This window comes from Manduca sexta, chromosome 4, assembly GCF_014839805.1.
Source record: "Manduca sexta isolate Smith_Timp_Sample1 chromosome 4, JHU_Msex_v1.0, whole genome shotgun sequence".
NCBI lineage: Eukaryota > Metazoa > Arthropoda > Insecta > Lepidoptera > Sphingidae > Manduca > Manduca sexta.
The window spans coordinates 995351-1019822 of NC_051118.1; the positions used below are offsets into that span (position 1 = coordinate 995351).

Here is a 24472-nt window from a genome sequence, read left to right on the forward strand (position 1 = left end):
TAACTAAATAACATGTACGTGTCCTGCTGTATACACTTCTATTTGGATTCTGACTAGCCATTAGATCCACTGTAATGTAATTTAGATTAATATTATCAGTAATCTGTTTAGTGTATCTTTATAAATAAACTAGTTGACCCGACAGACGTTGTCCCGTCTTAATTATGAATTTGCAGCGCGCATTCTGTCAATCGCTGAAATTAACTTTTCTTAAATTTTTTAACGTTCCGCACAACTTCCTTAATTTTTTTTTTCATAAGATTCTTCTCCTGACAATAACAAACACAACCAAAAAAAATATAGTGCAATCGGTCCAGCCGTTCACGCGTGATGGCGTGACCAAGGAAAATAGGGATTCATTTTTATATTATATGTAGATAGATAAATCGATGTTTTCCCCATCTACTAAATTATTTTGTTTCAGGTTCTACGACGCTGCACAAACCAACGGAGCTCATTCGGAAGACTTCCCTCCTCAGGCTAAGCGTCCTCCCCCCTCCAGCCTGTTCCTGAACCCCTCTCCCTTCCTGTACCCTCTGCCGAGTAATGCCAACCTGTTTGACTACGGCCACTACCACCCGTACCACGCGGGGCAGGCTGAAGGAAGCTTCGAAAGGAGAGATGGTAAGTCTGCCGATACATTTTTTTATACATTCTTGCCTTCATTCTGTGGGGGTAGGTAGAGATTGTGGTAATTTGTATGCCAATACTGCAATCCTGATATATTCCTCGCAATACCACATTCCAATTTATTATTTATGTGTTTTTACCGGTTCAGGATACATATACCTGACTTGCCCTCTTCTTTGAATAATGAAGATCGTTTTTTTGTACAACTAGTCAGCAGTCGCTTCCTTGGTCTAACGTTAGTGTACAGACTGCGAAATTCAATTCCGCGGTCAAGTAATACCTTGACTTTTTAACATATTGTCCCTACTTATTCAGAAATGTATTGCATCAAGCATTTTTACTTAATGGTGGTACAAAAAACCACTTCAAAAGTGTCCCCACCTAACCTTAGAAAATATTCTGAATTGGTGATGAAAGCTAACTTCTCAGGCGGTATCACAGTACGCGACGTGTCCTCGATGAACGCGCCGTTCGAGCCGAGACCAGGTCCTGGACTAATGAGGAGCGATGATGAATGGCGCAACATCAACACCATGCTCAACTGCATCCTCAGCATGGTGGAGAAGACCAAGCGAGCCCTCGCGATACTGCAGCAACGAGGTACAGATCTTATGAGTTTAGAAAAGACTTTGCTGGTGGTAGGATATATTATACCCCGGATAGCGACCACCGTACACAACATGTTACAACCTGCCATAGTGGCCCACGTAAGTCTCGCCTTCCAGGATCAGCCTGTGTATATCCGCTTCCAACAGGCCGGCATAATTGTGTCGACTGTCGTGGGGTAATCATCTCTCGTCAGTCGATATTTTATTGAACTCCACTCTACTTACCATCAGGTATAGTAGGGTCACCTCACCGAGCACGAATAAGAAAAAGTAAATTCTTACAGCAATATATAGCTCTATTCAAAAAAATATGCAGACAAAAAAAATAGACAAAGTTAACACGATCAACTGCTTTCATGATTATTATAATCAGAAGAGTCAAATTAGATACCTATTATATGTTATAATAAATATAGATAAAATAATCTTTATTGCACACCATAAAAACAGTTGCAATAACATCGATAGTGCTACTAGATAACAAAGTCAAGACGAGCTTAATAAAACAAATGGATTCAGAAATCAATAATGATTATAAAACGCACATTTTTCAATCGTCTGATTAGCTTTATCTGAGAAATATTATATCTTTTTGGTATTATATTAATATCTAAATTATAAATGAATACAAAGAGGAAAAATTATATGTTTTGTTTGTTTTTAATTGATTAACTCAAATACAACTTAACAGATTTGAAAAATTCTTTCATTAATAGTTCAATTACTCCTGAGTAATATAGGCTACTTTATGTTTTGGGAATTTAAACGCAGTCGGAGCAGCGAGACATAACTACTTTTCTTATTACAAAAGCTAGTTTTATATAATTAAATCACCTTAAGAATGAACTTTCAAAATCAAAATTATTCCTTCGATAAAAGTTGCAGATGAATAGTCGACTTTATTACCTACATTCTAATGTAATAATTTTAGGAGTAGAGCCAACAGAAAGCAATGACATCAAGCGGGCGGCGAGCGAGATCATGGCCACAGCAGTGAGGCAGACTGAGGAGAGGGTCACTGAAGTGAGAAGGAGGGCGGAGGAAGCTGTCAACCAGGTAGGTCCGGAAGTAAGGAATATTCAAAGTATAATTATCTCCGTAAACATGTGAACCAAGATATTTTACTAAGTTTGAAAGAAATAAATCCTACAAAATTTAATATAAAATGAATAAATACCTAAAAGGTAGATGATTATAGTGCGTCAAATAAATAAAATTTAATATAACATAGCCATTTCAGGTCTTTATTTAAAGTAATCTGGGTTTCATATTTTATCTTGGACATGGACTTCTCATACCCAAAGCCAATAACCAAAAAACAGTCAAAACATCAAATTATTTACAAAAAATCTGCAATGTAAAACAGCAACAACACATTAATATCAGATACAATAAATCAACTGGGTTCCCTTCTTTATACTTCCTATTTGCGTCTAGGTAAAACGCCAAGCGCTGCTAGAACTACAAAGGGCGGTAGGGGCAGCGGAAACCAAGGCCCTGGAACTGGTGGCAGCAGAGAGGGGCAAGATGGAGCGCATGGCTGACCGACGGCACAGCCCCCCGCCCGGCAGGGACCTCAGCCCTAATGCTACTGGACAGCAGAATGTAAGCAATAGTGTCTTTTATGTCTACATACATAACCTGCGTTTTTTCGTTTCTTTACAGAGGTGTAACATCCATATTTCGTCAGCTAAGTTTGGTCGCATGTAACAGGGAACGAGTCTATGGTTATTAACTATTTTCTATTGTAGAATAGTCATGAATTATTATAATATCAGTCAGTAATCATAATTAACCTCTGGATGTGTGAACATCGAAAATTATAAATAATCAAATCATTTAGGTGGATATTGTAACTCAGCGTGGTGGACTATGGCCCAATCCCTCTCGCATTCGTAGAGGAGGCCCGTGCCCAACAGTGGGACAGTATATAATACAGGGCTGATATTATTATAACTCGTAAGTCACTCCACCGCGTCACGAGTGACTGGTGTAACAATCAAGATCCCCTGATGGTATATTTGTTACAGTGCTGCTGGAACTGCGGTCGCAAGGCCCAAGAGACTTGTTCTGGGTGTAACGCGGCGCGGTACTGCGGCGCCTTCTGTCAGCACAAGGACTGGGAGAACCATCATCAGGTAAGGTTTTTGAAGGTTTTAAACTTTGGAAAAAAATGCAAAGTGGTATTAAGGGCAGTTATGGTAAAACTATGTCTCTAATGAAGAAAGCTTATGTTAGCTTTAAGCTCGGTAGATACTAGTGATGTAACGAATGTCATTTTTTGAACATTCGCGAATGCGAATGCGAATGCGAATATCTGCTACCGACATTCGCCAATGCGAATGCGAATGTTTAGTTTTTGTTCAAATTTGGCGCCAATTTTCTATGATGATTATCTAAATTTTATTATTATCTAAGATGATAATAATCTAAACATTAAAAAGTTATGTAAAGACTGATAAAAAAATTATAGAAGAATTTGTTTTTGTTTCTTTCAATTGCTTTTAATTTCTTAGTTGCTAATGTGTTACAAGTTCTAATGAGAATTACATTTTTAAGCTTTATTAAAGTAAACGAAACAATTTTGTTTATTTTTAAAGTTTAATATTCCTCTACTGAAGTTTAATTACTAACTTAAAAACATGGTAAACATAGTTAATTAATTGGTATGTTTTAAGAAAGAGAGGTATTTTTCTTTGAGAGTCTATAATTTTTTGTTTGTTTGTTTAGACTATATTTATAGTTTATTGTAGAAGAATATTGTTTTAGTTTAGATTTTGATTTTATTAACCTACTATTACACACACAGTATTACGAATATTATCTCGGAAGGGGTATGCAGAGGCGCAACCAGGGCACCCACTTTTCGCCAAGTGTGTTCCGTCTAATACTGTGACAGGGGCGAGCCTATCGCCATATCGGGCGCCAATTCCTGACTCCGGGCTGATACTTACTGAGCAGAAAAACCCAAATATCACTTTGCCCGATCCGGGATTCGAACCCAGGACGTTAGAGCGCTACCGTACCGCACATGCAGTAGAACTATGCCACCGAGGCAGTCTACTATTATCTTCAAATATTTTTTTTTCTTATATTGACATTCGCAAAACATTCGCAGAAATTTTACGAATGCGAATGCGAATGCGAATGCGAATATCCAAAAATATGCGAATATTCGCGAATGCGAATGCGGATGCGAATATTCGTTACATCACTAGTAGATACCATGGAGATAAAATTAAATAATATTCGAAGATAACTGAAAGATGCTCTTTATAAATCCAAGAAAAACATAGTAATGGTACTTAAAAGGACTGAAAATTACCTCTCCGGCGGGGAATCGAACCCCGGTCTCCCGCGTGACAGGCGGGGATACTGACCACTATACTACCGAAGACTTGAGCAGACTGACTAAATAAATTTATATTATAAACGTAAAAAAATATTTGTAACATTACAATATTTTCGATTCAATTTTCTTAAACGATTGCTATTTCTTTGTTCAGTTCGTTACTATTGTTAGTTTTTATAACCATTTGTAACTCATATTCATCACAATACTGGGATTGATGACCTTTGAATTGAGAAGCCGCGGGTTCAATTTCACGTAGATTTTTTTACGACATCCACAATATATTGACGGCTGTATATTTAGTCTCTTATATTACAGATTTATAGTCTCATTACTATTCAAAATAAATAAAACATTCAAGACTAATAAAATATTATTTATTACTTTTGATTATAAATTTGAATAAAACAGATACTTAAAAGTTAAAAAACAGATACCAAACAAATAAGTATTTAATTATAATTCTTTATCAACAGGTATGCAGCGGACGAGACCAGAAACCAACCGCGCTCCGAACCTCCCCACCAACCTCCACCCTGGCCAAAACGCTCACCAGGTCGACCACTCCCATCACAGCAACCAGCAACCCGCCGCCAGACAACCGTCTGTCCCTCACCACGCTCAACTCAGCGGAGCGGTTGCTAACCACTGACCGTCTGCCCAGCACTGACAGGATTGCCCTGGCTACCCTGTCCACTGCGCAGGGCCTGGCCGGGTTAGGGAAGAAATGACGCACCAGCAATGTTAAATATCCTAGGAAGGTTAGGAGATAAATTGTTGAGGTTTGGGTTTTGGCAAATTGATGGTTCTTATGTCAATACAATATGGTTGATTGTACCTTCTAAATTGCGAGTTGCTATTAGACTGTTTGTATGCATCTTGGAAGTTGAATTGTTTAGTTAATGTTCATGTGAAATATATTGTAAATTTAAATGTTCTAGTTGGGCACGGGCCTCCTCTACTACTGAGAGGGATTAGGCCTTAGTCCACCACACTGGCCTAGTGCGGATTGGTAGACTTCACACACCCTCGAAATTCCTATGTACAACTTCTCAGTATGCAGGCTTTCTCACAATGTTTTCCTTCACCGTTAAATCAAGCGATAATCCACAAATAATACACACATAATTTAAATACAAAAAAATACTAATCATCAATTGCTAAAACCTCTTCCAATAATAATAATAGAGATAAGGAACAACTATTCTAGTTACCACTTCACATTGACCGTCATTAGTACCACGCATTTTCTATTTCTAGTCTCATCAGGATAAAATTATTCTAATATTAAATTAAAATAATTGTACATTTGAATGATACATTTTTGGTCCCAACATACAGGTTATATCTAGTACGGGACCAAAAATACTTTAGAATAATCTATTTATCAATAATTTTTCAGATAATGTTATTAAATGATTTACGTCTTATTTTAATTTCTGAAAAGTGTAAGATTCGAAATTAGCTGTCAATAATAAAGAATTGATATTTATAAAAAATGAATTAAAATATGTATTAATTTATATTCTTCAATTTTCATTAAAAAATGTTTGATACAATCTGATTACGAAATAAGTGCAATTAAGCATTTGTTGTAATTATGTATTAGTATAATACTATCGTTAAAAATAATCCATTTTAATTTACGAACCCTTGTGCGAAACAGAAATATTTCGCATTCACACTCGTTGCGAATGTGAAATATTTCTGTTTTGGCGAAATCGAATAACTTAACTAGCGTGTATTAATAAAAACATTTTTTAAATAATTGCGAATGAGAAATTCGCACCTGTATTATAATTCTAATTATATTATGTTCCTATTATTTTATGTGTGTAAATAAGTTGTAGATATTTTTGTTATTGTTGTGTTTTTTATTGTTTTAACAAATAAACAAGATCCAAAGAATTAGTTTAAGTAATATGTAATATTTATAGTTATTGTAATAGGTTTATTTATTTTGTATATTTGTTAAATAACAAGAATTATAATAATCAATAATCATGTTTTAAGCTAATTGAAACTAAGTAAATAATCTGTTTTGAGACCTGTAAAGAGAACCCTTAATCAATTTGGACTTCATACATGTGTAGAAAATTAAATTTGTCTTCGTACTGAAATTTTTAATGGATTTTAATTCGGATGCAGTTTTAGCAGTTGTATTTTTATAAAGGTACCTTAATTTCTAAGTGATAAAGTACTAAATAATTTAAAAAAAAGCACACAATACCTACAGTTAATAATTCTGCGTATATTATTTAAATGATTTGATTTTTTAAAGAATTACATACTTAATTCGCGGAAATTACATAAAATACCAAATACTTATTTTTCATTTTTCATCTATTTCCCGTATTTCTATCAAAAAAGTATATGTTAAAATAACAATAAGGTCTATAATAGTTTCGACTTCGCATATAAAAACTTCATCTTCGCAAAATCTAATTTACATTAATAAAATCATTATCAATAATGTTGTATAGCAATAATTTATTAAGTAAATATTTCCACGAGTAATAAAGTGCAATATTAATTAGTAATTGGTGTATAAAATTTCGAATTTAATATAATTTAAGTGTAGATGTAATTAATGTCTGATTGTATTTGAATTTCTGCGTCTTATTTAATGAAATAAATATGTTGAAAATAATGTTTTGTTTTTGTTATATTAACTATACCGTTGTCGTTAGAAGTCATTATTACCTACAAGATATGAAGCATCTTGTTTTAAATACCAGAATTTTAGGGTCTGAACCAATGAGGCAGGGCCGTAGCTAGGGGGGGCATTGAGGAGCAATGCCCTACCTTAAAATACTAATGCCCTACCTTAATTATCAACAAAATTTTACTTAACTAATCAATTAAAATATATGGACCGGCGGGTTTTATTTCACGATTTGGAAGTTGGTCCCATAGTAAGAGTTGTTCGTATTGATGGGTGGAATAACCCCGTTTCGAGATTTAAAAGACTTTTGTTACAATCTGTATATTACCCTAACAATTACATAAGTATTAATCGGACTCTTTCAGGTTCACAAGTCAAGAAAGTCAAAAATCGATTGACCATAATATCAGGTCTGGTAACATTTTTACTTCCGCCCTAGCTGCAATCACAGTTGCGCTGCCTTAAATTTAATTCTAGCTATGGCCCTGCAGTGAGGAAGGATTCATATGACTTGATTCCTGCCGTCTTCCCTTTGTGTAGAATTTCTGTAGAATCTAATTATCATTGGAACGATTTGCAGACCGCATTCATGTAGATATATTAGGACCTATGTGTTGCGTCGGATACCCTATAGAAAAATTTTACCTTTCGCCACTGTTGTGGACTAAGTAATAATATAAAAGATCATGATAAAAAAAAACAGTTATCATAATACTCATTAAAAATATTAAAAAGAATTTGTAACGCAAAAGGTTCTCTCCGGCGGGGAATCGAACCCCGGTCTCCCGCGTGACAGGCGGGGATACTGACCACTATACTACCGAAGACTTGCATAAATTGTCGAAATAGATTTTTACTAACTAATTCACTCTCGATTTATTATACTGCGTGAAATCTAAAATGTAAAACGTCAATGCGAGAAATTTATTTTTTTCATACGGAGCGACTTGGTCATGAAATTACGAGCAAACTCCTTAAGTAAGGAATTAAAATGAAATGCTCCTAAAAGCTTGGATAGGCAACGGCACGCATTTTTAATTGACTTTAAAAAAGGAGGACGTTTTTAATTCGAAGTGTTTTTAATGTTTGTTGACTCAGACCTGTCATTGATTAACAAGCTGGAGTTTTTTTTTTTTTATTTAAAGAAATATACTTCCAGATATACACATAGTTTTTTTTTCAATATCGGTTCAGGAGTTAGGTTTGAAAACCAAAATAACTAGAATAAGTACTTACGTCGCGTCGGCTAAGTTAACTAAATTGCGAATTTTGTTTTCCTGTGACTATTTAAATTGTATTTTTGCGTTTGGTTCGGTTGAGTCTATTTCTTACATAAATATATGTCATCACACCTTTTCCCCTTTTCAGGGGTAGGCAGAATAGTATCACCTTAAGACTTTAGTCGTACCGCGTGCGCAACACAATTACGCCCTCGAGAGTCTATTTCTTAGTAACAAAAAAGAAAAAATAATCTTTACAAAAAAAAATTGCCTCCAAAACGACTAAAAACCAAAAATTATAATTCTACTTGTTACTAATTTTGAAGCAATTAATTAAATCCACTTAGATAAATACATGAACAAATATACGAAAACAATGGTTAATTTTAATAAGACACCAACTCTAATTGTTAACAATTAATATTAAATTATTTTTTGAGTTTTAAAAGTTTTCTAAGACGATATATTTTTTTATGAAAACAAACGAAGCCCCAACGAGTAACATATCTGGAAACACTAATCAGTCATAAGTCACAACCCGCAACGTAACGAAAAATCAAATAGTGAAAGGACTTGGAAATATTGTTCACGAGATAAAATCTACAAATTATTAATCTACGTTTACTTAGAACATTTCGCATTAGATTTTTGGTCAGAGAATCCCTTCACAAAGGCTGTAACAATGTTGTAACATCAAAAATATGAAACAGGACACCATGTCAGGTTATGAGAAGCCAAAGAGGTTTTTACCTAAAGAGGTAGCCCGCGGCGTCGCGTGCCAAGGACGGCTTGATCAAAGAACAGTAGTCTGTTACCATTCTGACATCTCTTTGACTCCAATGAAGTTGAAATTAACTGACAATGTCTCAGAGGATTTTGGTATGAAATAGCTGTGTGTAACGCGCATTTCTTAAACTTATCATAGTCTTTCGTAGACATAATAATTATCGAGTAATTGTTGACTTGTCATCCAATGATAATCATTTATTTTATTATGTATTCATATACTTTGTTTGAATTTGGTATAATTAATTTTTATTTTAACTTTAGGCTTTATTTTGTTGTGCATTTATTAGTCATTATGATTTCTGATTGTCATATTTTCATTTATTAATTTGAATATATTTTTAACCGTAACATTACATATACATTGTTAAAATGTTCATGCAGTCTTTACCCATAATTACAATGGCACTAAACTAGACTGATTTTAATGATGATTTTAATTAACTATTGGTTTAAATTGTGGTCATTATCAAAAGAAAATATTTTTTTTAAACATCACAAGTAAAGTAAGGTGCGTTGAAGTAAAAAAATACCTAAAACATACAGACATTAAATAATTCTAAAATATTTTAAGTAATTACTATAAGCAATACCAACTACAATCTTGCAAAAATATTCTCTCCGGCGGGGAATCGAACCCCGGTCTCCCGCGTGACAGGCGGGGATACTGACCACTATACTACCGAAGATGTAATAAGATTAACAAATTAAAGGACAAAAAAGTTTATTCTTACCCGAACCACAAGTTATGGTGACACCAACTCCCTGGATAGTTGTAAAAAAGTTTCTCTGCGAAACAAAAAAGGGGCCACTGGAACCAGCAAAATTTTGAAAGAGGTCTAAAGAAAAAAAAGGTTAGTAACCTCTATAATTGGAGGGTGTAGCCACGGCTTATCTCAATAACTTGACCACAAACAAACACATCATACCTTTATCCCTGAAAGACTAGGCTGGGCCATAACCAGGGTACCCACTTTTCGCTGTTTTCCCTCCCATAATAGGAGGCAGGGAGACAAGCCTATCGCCATCTAACTTAATATCGTTTTGCCCAAAAAGATTCACTATGTGTTTCGACTTCCGTCTCATAATAGGAGGCAAGCCTGTCGGACACAAATTGAAAACTCCAGGTTAATACTGAGAAGAAAAACCTAATATTACTTTGCTCGAAACGATTCGAACCCGGGATTTCAAGGGATAGTACCGCGCACGCAATAGAAGTGCGCCCCCGAGGCAATGCAAGTAAAACTTGACATTAGACAATTGCCTTTTGATTGTGCTATAACCAATAATGCAACATCTTTCTATCTCATTTATTAACTTAATGTGCTTTGAGCAGATAAAATAAACATTATAAAAACCAATTACTTGTTTTAAAAGGCGGTTGATACTAGAAGCGTTTTCTGCCGTGATGTTATATAGCTTTTAACCTTTATTGATAAATGGGCTAACTAAGTATAATCCAACACTAAAATAATTTTAAAATTCCAACCAGTTACTTTGATTAACGTGTTCAAACAAACAAACTCTTCAGCTTTATAAACTTATACTTATAATATAGATAGAAGTATAGATTAGTTGAAGAGCATTACCTTAGTAACTTTTTGGTATTAGCTATAGTTTCAGTAAAGAATTAGCACCTTACATAAATTTGATTATTCTTGTTAATTTTCAAATTTGACAACGTCGAAAAATTTGATTAGTTCACATACAAAACTTTTTAAAAAAGGTAGGAAAAGATACAGTATTTTATTTATATAACTTCTGTAATACTAATTTGATTTAAGATTTTTTTTTCATAGTGTAAGTCGATGAATAATTTTTACATTTTATGAAAAAAGAAGTGGTTAAAAAGTTAATTAATCGTGACGCATAGGTACTTGATCAATCGTGCAAAACTCGCGTCAATACGACGTGTGCAATTAACGTTGACGTCGTGTCGTGACGTTTGTCGCTCGCGAGCGATGTCAGCCGCGTCGACGCGCCCTTGTGAAATTTGAATTTCAAATGTATGGTGGCCATGAGATGACGGAATATTGGACTAGAGAGAATAGTTATTGGTATTATACCGTGTAAGATATTCTGATTCATGATAATTATAGTATCTGGAAAATAGAAAATTGTATGTAGGTAATGAAATGAATAATTTTCGGCTATAGATATTTTTTATCAATTTTCAACGACAGTTGCGTCTACAATAATTTTCTAAGATAGCGCCTGACAAAAATATAATAGCAAATTAACCTTATGAAAGTATTGTTTATTTCGTTCACCGGCAGGCGTTGTCTTTTCTTTAGTTTTCTCTTAGACTGATATGGAAGACTTTTCTACTAGACTCTACGTAATACTATTCTGTATTCTGAGACTCCATCTACGATTTACACTTAACTTACAAATTCAAGAAAACAAAATCCTTAAGACTGTATTCCGAATTAAAACTTGTTGGTACAAAAATTACTAAGTTTACGCCCTTACATACCAGTCCGTCAATAATTTCTATTTGTCATTGCTCATGGCTGCCCTCCACGTCGCGGCCACTCATATCGAGGCAAAATTGCGGCGCAGCACTCGATGGCCGATCCAATAATCTGCTGCCATCGCCATGACAGCGCTGGCAACGGTGTATTACAAGCCTTTCTACCGAAGTTTTTGAGGTTATGTCTGTTCGTGAGAACAAAGGCGAATAACAGGACTTTGTTTGAAAAAGTAAAATATATTTTTAATGTAAAGTTTAAGTACCAAACTTCTAAGTGCGTAAGCACTAATTTCTAGGCTAGGAGTAAAAGCTTCATCTTCAGGCTTAGTAATTAGAGATGACTATTAGCTTAGCAGCAGGGCAGTAATATTTCTAACGAATAAGGGTATATTATTTAAAGGAAATATTTGATCTTTACACACCAGTAATAATAAATGCTATATCCGCTAGAAAATATTTCGTATCAATTTGATAACCTTTAAAAATTATTGCGACTGATAGAGTTAGCTACTTCAAATAAAATAGAAAAATAAAATCCATACCTTATTCATCTCTAAAAAAAAAAAAAAAAGGTTCTCTCTCCGGCGGGGAATCGAACCCCGGTCTCCCGCGTGACAGGCGGGGATACTGACCACTATACTACCGAAGACTTATTAGACCTAACGAAATTTAATACCAATAATATTAATAATCAAATTTGTTTATCACAATTGTATTAAGGACTCTTTTGTTCCCCACTGAATAAATTATAAGCATATGTTAGTAAATTAGAGTGACACATAAATACATAACAGTAATGACTACGTACTAAGTACTATTTTAGCAATAGGAATAAGAAGCTCATTGATCAAAGAGTTCTAAAATTATATGGAGCAGACATTGGGACGAATGTCATACAAATATTATGCTTTAATAATGGTTACTCAGTCTACCGTGAAATAGCAAAACGTCAATGTAAAATACTTCATATTTACATATCATGATATGCACGTTTTTAATGTGAATATTTGCATATTTCCTGTAAATATATTATTTTTGTAGTTATTTCTAAGGACGCTATGACATCTTGTCGTACAGATAAATAAGACAGCGACTTATTACCAATTGCTAATAATTTCTGCAGAAAAAAATTTGACCTTGATAACCGTTTTATAACGACCAGCGTGGTCGCTGGCCTAGTGCGGATTGGTAGACTTCACACACCCTCAGAATTCCTATAGAGAACTTCTCAGGTATGCAGGTTTTCTCACGATGTTTTCCTTCAACGTTCAAGCAAGCGGTAATTCACAATGAATACACTGAACTTTAGAACAGTCAGCGGTGTGTGCCCTTGGGGTTTGAATCTTACATTCGTCACGACATGGCGGTCCGTTTCATACCCAACTAGACTATCGACAATATTAACAATTGGTTAAACCTACCTGTTATATTTTTATACACAATACATGACTACTCATTAATAAGGTATATCGTGAGACAAAAAGGCCGGTGACTAGGAAATTACTTTACAATTTATACGCGCCTTTTTCTACGTTAAGCTATTATGATATGAATAAGTTTTTGCAATGATTCATAACATTTACTAATTATGATTTAGCTTATTAACTAGTCCGCCCCGTGACCATGAAGGCTGCAAAGTCTTCGATACTTCTGGAGAAAATAATATAAATAACCGCGATAAAATCTATAAAATAGTTTTATTTCGCGTAAACAAGAAATCATTATATTAAGTAGGTATTTTCCATGTTATATCGCCTTATCTAACGGGAAATCCACATAAATAATTTTAACAAAAACACAAAAAAAAATATTACTTAATTTGAAATGGGTTTTTAAATTATTGATTTAATTTTAATTACATTTATAACTGGTGTTGCCTCTGTTCTCTAAGATAAAAATAGCTGTAATATACAATGGTGTCACTGTGGTTTTAAACAGAAATTATATAAAAGGTACTTACATATTTCAATTAAAATTAATTACATTTGTTCTGCATATAAAGAGTTTTAAGATTTCACTACAGGGTTATGTCGTCTGAATATAAGTATTACCTACCTACATAAATATAATAACGCTTTTCCCTTTTCAAGGGTTCGCAGAGGTGTAATATTATTAACTTTTATGACAAAATTATTTTTTCTTTATCGAAAATAAAGTAAACTCTGAAATTCATTTTAGTAATATCAAACTACTGTTCATACACAAAAAAATTTAATGGCGATTTAAAATTATGAATTTCTTCATTTACTATTTAGGTTGACTGTACTACAGTGCATAGGAACCATGGTATGGACTTAGCCGATGTTTGGAGGTTAACCGATCTAAGGTACCTTCACCGAAGAAGGCCCAGTATACAAAAATGCCCGCTTTTAAATTTTCTAGGTTGCAATAAACATAATCTGTTCAAATTGCGGGCGAATAGGCATCAATAACCAATAAAAAAAAAAAATGCAGCGGCGCCGTGTTGGCTATGTGTCGCCATTTGGTCAGTAGCCAGATATATCTCAAGGTGTGAGACGCACATGCATCTGTTATAAATTTACTGTGGCTTATTTAGTCAATTTTGGAGAAAGTAACAAGAATTTTGTGGTAATTTATAGTACCATACAAGGGTGTTCGAAAGTAATGGTAAACTACTCTTTTTTAGATGTAGTTTCGTAATTATAAACATTTTACTAATACTTTGTCAAATTATACCAATTCTCTATTTCAAATATCATATAGTTAACACATAAGACAGTTCATGCTGAACGCATGCTTTAGTTCGCCATTTTTGAGGGAGCTTGACTTTTGTATTAATCGCCCTGTATTCCAATTTTTTTTTACATTGTGTTTGTTAGGCTGACAAAGGTCGGCTTATACAAACATCGGACTTTTGGGTGAGCGCTTTGGACGCTCGCAACCCTTGCAAATTAAGCGACCATGCTGAAGGCAACCCAACGTCTTACGAACCTTAGCTCAGGGCTGTCACTAGGAGAGTATGAAACATCAATGATTAAGGATGAACGAACTAGACAATGTATTCAATACAGTATTCGTCGGCACAGGGGAACTATTAGTAGGGTCGTGGGCAGTGGCGGCCCTAAACGACGCCAGGCCCCAGGCGAAAGCAAAAAGAAACAGACGCGAGGCCCTGGGCAGAGTAAAAAAACGTTCCCCTGTTTTAACAGTTTCGTCGGTAAGAATGTAAAGAAAAGGTCCTGCGAGTCACCGCGCGAGGCCCTGGGCAGTTGCCAGGTTTGGCTTCTCCTAAGGCCGCCCCTGGTCGGGGGGATGGGGAACGCGGCGAGAACAGAAATGTGGTTTTGTAGAGTTCGACGATTATCGTTGACTTCGTGAAACAGACGCTTTGTCCATTTTTCCTTGTGCGTGCTGCCTTAATTAATATTGTAAGTTTTGTACCTAGAAGTATGACAATTCAAAGGACTCATAGTGAGTAGATATCTAACTTTTGCTAGCGGCTTAGCTCTCATTATTGATAGCAACAGCTAAAGTGTTAGTCCAGGACTACTGGCGAGTTTAGGGGTGGCGCATGGGGCAACAGGGAAGGGCCGCTTGCAAGGGCATGCAGAAAACAACAATAACCTCTTTCGACAATCGGACAGAAAGGACTCGCAAATATCTACCGCAGTGGCGCAGTATAGTTGAAGTGAGTTACTTTAAAAAGGGCGGGAAAATGCGTTTAAAAAAACTTCCTTTAATTTTATTTTACTTTTTTTCTATGTGCCAGGAGTTACAGGGGCGCACGCGATTTTTATTTTGTTGAAATATCCTTTTTTGTTCCCGTTTGGTTCCTTGGGCCACAAATTTGGAGTCCCTGGGTGGCAGAACCCACGCTGCATCACTGGTCTGCTGTAAGGAGCCTCACATTAGCCAAAGCTCTCTGTGTCCAGAACTCATTCTATATAAATATACTTAGCACATATCTAAATAAATTGAAAGGTGTATGCGTGGTTGGCTCGCAAAAACCAAACGCCGTTACAAACTTTCATTTGTATTAGTAGGTCATTAGTCATAGTATTTGTATAGGTATCATTTGTAGTTTGTCACTCTGCGGTTGTAAAAGACCTTTCTTGAAATAAAAATCCTTTCCGAGTAAAAAAATACCTACATGTTAAACAAGGACATGGTTAATCTTTATGCAACATTTCCTCCAAATCTCTTCAGGGTTTTCTTTCTTTACTTGTTACAAACATCCAAATATATTCACCCAGCCAAAGACTTATTTTACATATGTTTAGCACGCGTCTTCTACTTTTCAAACTTGACATTGGCAGCACTGTCGTATAAACGATACGGCCAAACGAAATAAATTGTATTGGAACATATTATAAGTATATAAAAAAACTTTCGCATGCGAAGTTAATACATGTAGGTACCTATCAGTTATTTGTAAAAGTAAAGGTCTGTACATAACAAATCCGCCGACTCGTCGACGCGACTTTGTGCCGGTGGTCTCACTTGATATAATCCATGATGCTCTCACAAACATTCAGCCACTCGGCGAGCTATACAAAGAGCTCAATGCTTCTCTATGCGATCAAATTAGAAACGAAAAGATCCGTGGAAGTCATAACTCAGCAGATTAGCAAGCTAAAGTTGTAATGGACAGGGCAACAGCTCGAGTACTGACAACCGATGGGGAAAAAGATTCTCGATAGAGTCCACGTTCTGGCAAGCGTAGCATTAGACCCCTTCTACAAGGAATAGAGACGATTAGTATAGGTGGTAGGAACTAGCTGGATGTAAGTTATTTCTAACAGGATTGTCTGGAAATCTTCAAGGGAAGGCCATGTTCAGCTGTGGACGTCCAAAACAAAAAAATCTTGCCGAAGTCGACATCCTCAAGTAACTTTTCCGTGTTAATAATCACAGCATTGTGACTTCTGCAAATTTTGACGTTTGTGGGTCTTGCGGCAGCGCATGTGTATAGAACTATTAGAATACTGCCGCTAGTGTAGACCTCTCTGGAAGTTCTCGCGCAATACATTGCTATAACACTTGCTAGTGTAAACATATAATTTTTTTTATTCAAAACATAATTGGTTAAAATGACATCGCTTAGAAACTTGCTTTTGCGCAAAATACTCGCAATCATGTTAATCACTAACAGCCTAAACCTTACCCATTCCGTACCGTAATCACATGTACTAACCAAATTTGTTGACAATTTTTTATTTTAAATGACAAGACGCAGAAATAGATATTGCGGAAACCTATCAATTGCCACCTAGCGGAAAAGTTTTTAACAAAATACTACCTCCGACTTATTCGGCGAAAGCAAAGTTGGCGTATGTCGATTTGTTTGCGGCTTTAGTGTGTACCTATAACATTTTACATAGAGTATATGTAAGTAAACTCGACCTCCAAGCTTTCGACCACAAGGAACTTGTAAACAGCATGCCATTAACCGCGATGAGTGCATTTGAATCATTGACAAAATAAGAGATGACTCAAAAATGTGATACCTATTAGTCATGTGTGGTTGATTGAACTAATTAAACTAGTCGTTCGGTTAAAAATTATCTTGAGTCCAAACTAACTAATTAACTATTCTATAAAAAATGAGAAGTTTTCCTTAACTTTCGTGATAAATACCAAAATCAAATTTGTATTGTCAAATCAAATATGTATCATATATAAATATATTATAACCAATGATATCATTTTATGTCGTAGTCATAAATTGCCCATGCTTATAAGTACCATAAAAAGCACCTAATTACCTCTAAAAATGTAATTTACCTGATATAGAAATGTAAAAATGTACCTATATCTTCCAATAAGTTTCAGTTCTAAGGAAAAAAAATTCCTGATATTACTTTCTGCGTATTACTAAGTACCTATGTACTTCCTACTGTCAGGAAATTGTGGTTTCATATTTGAACCCCACATGTTCCCGAATACAATTGTCTAATGACGCATTCTTACTCATAATAACCACGAACCAGTTTGAAGTTCGTTTCCGAAGTAAATATTAACGTAGTGCACTTGTCTGCGTCAGTTCTATCTGTGCCGGCATAGTGTCCATACGTCTCACAATTCACAACAAAATGCGTCATTTGGTAAGTTTTATATTAATATTATAAATTCATATTAATTTACTTTTTTATTTATTTACAAACTGAAATGGCATTCGTGTTTTTGATTCCTTTGCCTATTTGTTTCGTGGTTTGAAAAATTTATACATAATGGCGGGAATACGCTATTTTATAAATTAAAATTTTATTGTTATTATTATTATGTTAAAATCAAAAGCGTTGTGCATTTGTAATTAATATTAATTAATTTAAGTAACTTTATTAATTATATTTCGCAAATTAATAATAATAAATTTCGAAATAGCATTAATCTATTAAACTGGTAGAATATTTATTATAAATATTGTCATACATGACACTATGCTTTATATTATACAGAATAATCGGAGAATACACCATTTTACAAAAACAAATAACTATCCTCTTTTCAATTATTCCTGTCGTGTTCAGTGTAATTATTATATCTGAAGTATTCATTTGAATACCAAGGTACATACATACTCTTTGTATACATTTTCCTTGCCTTAATACCGGAATATCTGTTAAATATATAGGGTTAATGTGGTATAGATTGCCCTACTTTGGAAATTGAGAAGTGATTTAAAGACGATTTATATTATCAAAAAGAATTTAATGATTGTTGATAAAGCCGTCGTTTAACTTCAAACCGGTCGCTACATTTCTTACGTAAATGAAAATAAACAAATATATATCAACCCTTACAAAGAGGATAGATATCTACGGTAGAATATAGTTGTTCCGATGTATTTTTTGGTGGACAAATACCGTTACAAATATTTTTTGAATACATATGATGTACCTCATGGCAAATTTAACAATATGTATCCATAAAATTAAGTTTCATGTATTTATTAATTGCTTTCCTTTAATTCATTTGATTTTTATATATATGAACTTAAATATTAACTTAAAATAATTTTCCTATCTATAAATAGGTTTTTTCGAATTACAGGTGGAATTCCATACTGTAGAACTATTTCATTTGTATTCCTCGTTCTAAGGGCTACTATCTTCCATTAATTCTTAAGCATCTATACTTCTATCTAGGGATAGACGCTTTTGTTTAAATAAAAATGTAGTACTTGTAATGAAAAATATGTCGGTTTAACAAATTAGTAACAATGCTATTAAACAAAAAAAAGACTATTCTATTCTTAAAAAAAAATATGAGTTCTATGTCTTAGCGAAACGGAATCCTCATTCAACATTTATAAAACTTTATTTCCTTGAATACCATTAATAACACATAAAATAATCCGGCCGGCTAGGACTGATGCGGGTGCGCATAGTACAATCCTCATTTAGTATTAGACTCGAGTTATGTTTCTAAATATGTTAGATAATGATAGATATCTATCCTCGGGCATCTTTAGAACATTACTGGCAACGTTTTATACACACACTCACGCCTTCTATCCCTAAAGGTGTAGGCAGAGGAGTAACTGTTGCAGCCACTTTCTGCCGTTTGTATTCCGTTCTATAATGTGATAGAGGCTATAAATAGATTTGAATAATATTTTAGTCACGTTTGTTATTAAACTGAGGAAGTTAAAACAAGTATTCCGATGTAAACAGGGTCATTCAACGTATATGAGACCAAAGATGTTGTATTGTTAAACTTATCTGTACAAAACAAACAACACACATCACGCATTCATCCCAGAAAGGGTATGCAGAGGCGCAACTAGAGCACCCAGTTTTCGCCAAGTGTGTTCTGTCCCATAATGTGATAGGAGGCGAGCCCATCGCCATATCGGGCACAAATTCCAGACTCCCGGCTGATGTTGAGCAGAAAAACCCAAATATCACTTTGGCCGACCTGGGATTCGAACTGAGGGCTTCAGAGCGCAGCCGTACCGGGCATCAGTACAATTACGTAGATTATGACATAAATGATCACGGGTCAACCGATAACAAATTACATTTAGATGATTAGTCATTCAGAAAGCGTAAATGAAATCTGTTGGAGATGTAAATAAAACCCGTTTAAGAATATTTTATTAAAACAAGATTAAGTACATAACGAAAAAACTTGCACTACGTGTTTGATATATCAAGAACTAAGTACTTACAAATAATTTTTATTCCCATAATACCCAAACCCGAAGAAATATATGCGAAATGTTTACGATAGTCTGAATGCGTGATGCGAACCTGTGACGTCACGTTTCCCACTCAACACATTGTCGCTACCCCGAGGCAATTCTCTGTGCACTCTGTCTTCAAACGGAATGCACGCCCATACAGTTGGAGCACATTTATCTCGAGTCGAGGCAGAGAATACAGTGTGTCTACCTCTTGGTTGGAAAACATACACATTAATACCTCTAAAAGCCCACGAACATTTGCCTTCTTTCCACACATCTAAAAAATTCTCATCTTTTCTGTACAACTTCTGCCCCCACTTCCCTCCACACTCCCTTCCCACGCCTCGGCAGTCGCAAAGCCGGGGGATTCCTGTATCCCTTCCGCAGGTTTGCTCCGATATAGACCGTAGGGAGTCCCTACTCCCGATTAGGGACGCCCACAAAAAAACACATTATCGCTCATAACTTAGCATACCGCTAGCTATTATAGATATATGAGCATAATATTACATGTCATTGTATAGGAATGTTTACTTCGAGTTTCGTAAAGGATCAATATTTGCAAGAAGCATTCCGAAGTCCGGCAATGGCACGCTAATGTAATTCTATAAACCAACGAGGACTACCTCTATCTTGATTATAATCTTTTATATTTAAATCATCTCGGCTGCCTTGCTGGCGTAGTGGTATTATGGTATGACTGCAGTGCTGAGGTCTAGGGTTCGATTCCCGGGTCGGACTAAATGATATTAGTTTTTGTACTCAGCGTCAGTCCGGAGTCTGGAATTTGAGCCCAATGTGGCGATATGCTCGCCCCCTATCATGTCATGGGACGGAATACACATGACGGAAAGCGGGTGCACTAGTTGCGTCTCTACCTACCCCTTCGGGGATTAAAAAGATTGAGCGTGTGAGAACTACATTTTAAATATAAAGGCTACAATGCAGCCCATTTTATAATAACTCTCATTTTGTCGTTCTACCAGTGATATCCCAAGGTAATTGGTGAATTTACAAAGATCCTGACATGCTATGCTGTGTGATGCGATAGAACTAATTTATTGCATGAAAAAACGTAGCCTAAAATGTAGCTCAAACAGAGTTCTCAACTCTCAAAATGTTTAAATAATAGTGAAATCTGGTAAAAGCTGAGGTTGAAAGGGGTCAATGTCAAATAACAAGAAATAAAATATGCGTCATACATCACATTGTGACGTCATCAGCCATTACGTCGCGGGAGTGAGAGACAAAGGGAGATAACCACATTATTATAATATGTACTATTTATGTAATATTTAAAAAAAAATATATTAATTAATTTGCCATTTTCAATGCTTCACAATATTTCTTTTTCATATTATTTATACAGTATATACTGTGGTTAAAATCTAACATACCTGTTTTAATGCAATCATGTTAGCATTGCTATTTTTTGCAGGTGCTTTACATTACCAACTTGTAGATTGCTACCTACCTATTTCTAGGCACATTTTTTCTCAAAACAAGATGAATCATAACGTACAATAGTCGATAGTTATTTATGATTGTCTATGCAAATCTCATAACTCGTTATGCGTCGCATTAACGTGGAATTCTAAGAAATATCACGCAAGTTCGTTCTGATAGTTGTTATCGAATATTTATAACGTTAACCGTGTAGGGTTTATTGGTACTTAGAAGAATTTCATGTCGGCTGATAGCGTTTGTTTATATTGTATAATAGTGTAAAGTTTATTCCACCATGTTCTAGAAATGTACACAAATATAGACATGCATTCCTATGCAAGACATGCATAGGATTGCAACTTAGGACTTTAACTTTAGAATTAATTAGGATCCTTCCTATCCAATCCTAAACTCCCTTTTCAGGGGTAGGCAGAGATGCACCACCCACATTTCGGTAGTTATGTTAGGTCCCATAGGGGAGGGGCTAATGGCATTTACCGAGAACTTTGCCGGAGCCATGGCTGATAGTAAGCAGAAAAACCAGATTTCCATAATGATATTTTCAGTACAAAATATTCGTTCTATAATATACCCAGACTTAAGGTTATAGCTTAAGGTCCATTTTCATACATTTTGTTTCACCTTTAATCTGGGTAACTAAACAAGTATTGACAAGTAAAGAATTTAAATTCACGTCTAGTTAGTGATTAGTTCTCGCAGTTGAAAGAAAAACGTAAAAATAATTAATACCTATGCATAGATATTTCGGCCTTTAAAATTTCGTCATATTAAATTTTAAAGGCCGAAATATCTATGCATATTAATTATTTTTACGTTTTTCTTTCAACTGCGAGAACTAATCACTAACTAGACGTGAATTTAAATTCTTTACTTGCCAATACTTGTTTAGTTACCCAGATTAAAGGTGAAACAAAATGTATGAAAAATGGACCTTAAGCTATAACCTTAAGAGTAAATAACCTTTCAGACACTTTTCATCACCTTCTGCCTGCTCCTGTGGGTAGCCTCATCATCACCCATCAACCAGAAGAGGTGGCTCATCAACCGGCCAAGTGTAAAAGAAATCTTCGCTCTGAGAGGCAGGCGACATGCATACGAATACGGGACCAAAGAATATAGACCAAGAATGTACTCCTCGCATCGTAAGTCGAATATATTTTTTTGCCCCAACGTGACCTCCTGCGCCTGATTTATTTATATGGGTACAACATTACCTGACACTATTGAGGTACAATAAAGGAAAGTCACTGATTTGTCAAACCTGACTCAAAGGTGACGAAAGTTCCTCCGGCAGTTTTTATTCGGAGGTGGTATATATGCTGCACATCGCGCAAATTGTGCAAGCGTGATTCAGGATCGATGTCGCCATCTCTCGTGATATTACTGCAGTTGTGTCACTGCATCGATCCTCTTGCAGTTCCGGCGATGTTGACGAGATGGCGGTGTATGCATCGATTGTACCGCCACGAGTCTCCAGATAGTATAGACTGACAAGAGATGATCACCATTTGCCACTCGACAGAATTATGCCGGCCTGTTTGAAACCGAATATACGCAGCAGTAGCTATGGGTCCACATAGCTCGAATCCTGCTGGCTTCACTTTCTTAATTAACATAAAACTAATTATCATTAGAACGATTTGTAGACCGCATTTATGCATATTAGTATATTATGTTGTGTCAGCTTCCCTATTGCAAAATTTCACCCTTCGCCACTCATACGCAGGGTGATCTTTGGAGAAACTATGATGGGTTTTACACTTTGTACGGTAGCCGTTATCCCGATGAGAATATTCTACCTCCGACTTAACATACGAAAATCAACATCAAAATACTTTCTGTAAGATTGTGATAGGTATTAGGTACGACAGTTGAACCGTGGTCGAATAAGGCATTTGTTGGTAAAACATTAATTGTCCGGATATCCGTCCAAATAGCGACTAACGTACATAGTATAAAACCCGCCATAGTGGCACACGTAAGTGTCGTTCTGGAATCGCCTTTTGTTCAAACAGGCCGACATAATTGTATCGATTAACGAGGGATAATCAACTCTTGTCAATCCATATTCTAGTGTATTGGGATCACTGTCATGCCAATATAAAAACAAAGTCACGCATAATCGTAGTGTCCATTGATACATTTATTATTTCAGGACAACAACCATTGGAGTTCAATTTAATAAAAGGCGAATACATGTGCCGAGGCCAGGTCTGCAAGCTCATGCCAGGAGAAATTCCTAGGGATTGCAACGGGGTATGCCAATACCCGATATGATTCAGCAATAGATATAAGAGTGCATTTATTTTTGTATTAAACTTCTACTAAGTAACAATAAACATTAAAAAATCGACTTTATTTGAGTTGATCGAATAACTTGGTAATTTTATTTTAAATCGAGAATGGAAATAAATAATTTATATCCTTGAGAATGTCGTAGAAAGACGACTTATGCTGTGACGTCACAACCATTATAATGCGGAAGTGCGATAGAGATAGCAAGACACAAATACCACGCTAAAGCATCAGGGAAAGAATTAATAAAATGTCAAAAAAAATCCTACCTGCTTTTTCTTATTAATATTGGATACGGTGTCAGTCACCACTGACTTTTCTAAAATCATGTGTGTATTCTTTGTGAATTTATCGTTCGCTTTAACGGTGAAGGAAAACATCGTGAGGAAACCTGCACATCTGAGAAGTTCTCTATAGGAATTTCGAAGGTGTGTGAAGTCTACCAATCCGCACTAGGCCAGCGTGGTGGACTAAGGCTTAATCCCTCTCAGTAGTAGAGGAGGACCGTGCTCAGCAGTAGGCAAGTATATAATACAGGGCTGATATTATTATTATTATTTATTTATTATTACGGTGTCAATCTAGTTTAATTCTTATTATTCACTGAATATCAGTACCAATACAGTCTTATGTCAAGAATCAACAACGGATCTTGTATAACAACCCAATAAACCAATCAAAGTAAGTAATTTGGAAGCATGTCGTATCGTTTGTACAACACTGCCTTGTAAGATTGTCAAAAAACCCTACTCTAATTGGTAAATTTTGGCAAAAACTTTAATTGGTCAATTATGTCAAAAACTTTACTCTAATTAGTCAATTTTGTC

General features: G+C 35.3%; 2 protein-coding genes, 1 long non-coding RNA gene and 4 other non-coding genes across 7 annotated transcripts in view; 2 read left to right on the forward strand and 5 right to left on the reverse strand.

Moving 5' to 3' along the window:
- Positions 1-7308, forward strand: part of LOC115448772 (protein CBFA2T3) — a 58147-nt gene extending 50839 nt beyond the window's left edge. Inside the window, exons 7-12 of the mRNA XM_030176333.2 lie at positions 425-624; positions 1060-1230; positions 2170-2294; positions 2676-2843; positions 3269-3376; positions 5067-7308. Of these exons, the coding sequence (XP_030032193.1) occupies positions 425-624; positions 1060-1230; positions 2170-2294; positions 2676-2843; positions 3269-3376; positions 5067-5321 (1027 nt within the window). The 3' untranslated portion in view covers positions 5322-7308. The remainder of the gene's footprint in view (positions 1-424; positions 625-1059; positions 1231-2169; positions 2295-2675; positions 2844-3268; positions 3377-5066) is intronic.
- Trnad-guc lies at positions 4564-4635 on the reverse strand. The gene has a single exon. It is a non-coding gene; the product is annotated as a tRNA-Asp (tRNA).
- On the reverse strand, positions 5257-10967 carry LOC119190606. Its single transcript, XR_005113026.1, has 4 exons — positions 10851-10967; positions 10191-10361; positions 9996-10050; positions 5257-5343 (listed from the first exon to the last, which is right to left on the reverse strand). It is a non-coding gene; the product is annotated as an uncharacterized LOC119190606 (long non-coding RNA).
- On the reverse strand, positions 8011-8082 carry Trnad-guc. Its single transcript has one exon. It is a non-coding gene; the product is annotated as a tRNA-Asp (tRNA).
- On the reverse strand, positions 9879-9950 carry Trnad-guc. Its single transcript has one exon. It is a non-coding gene; the product is annotated as a tRNA-Asp (tRNA).
- A 1344-nt stretch (positions 10968-12311) lies between the features above and the next one.
- Trnad-guc lies at positions 12312-12383 on the reverse strand. The gene has a single exon. It is a non-coding gene; the product is annotated as a tRNA-Asp (tRNA).
- A 5274-nt stretch (positions 12384-17657) lies between these two features.
- On the forward strand, positions 17658-23726 carry LOC115448789. Its single transcript, XM_030176353.2, has 3 exons — positions 17658-17799; positions 22318-22492; positions 23506-23726. The coding sequence occupies exons 1-3, from the start codon at positions 17788-17790 to the stop codon at positions 23625-23627; spliced, it is 309 nt and encodes a 102-aa protein (XP_030032213.2). The 5' UTR covers positions 17658-17787; the 3' UTR covers positions 23628-23726.
- Positions 23727-24472: the final 746 nt, after the last annotated feature.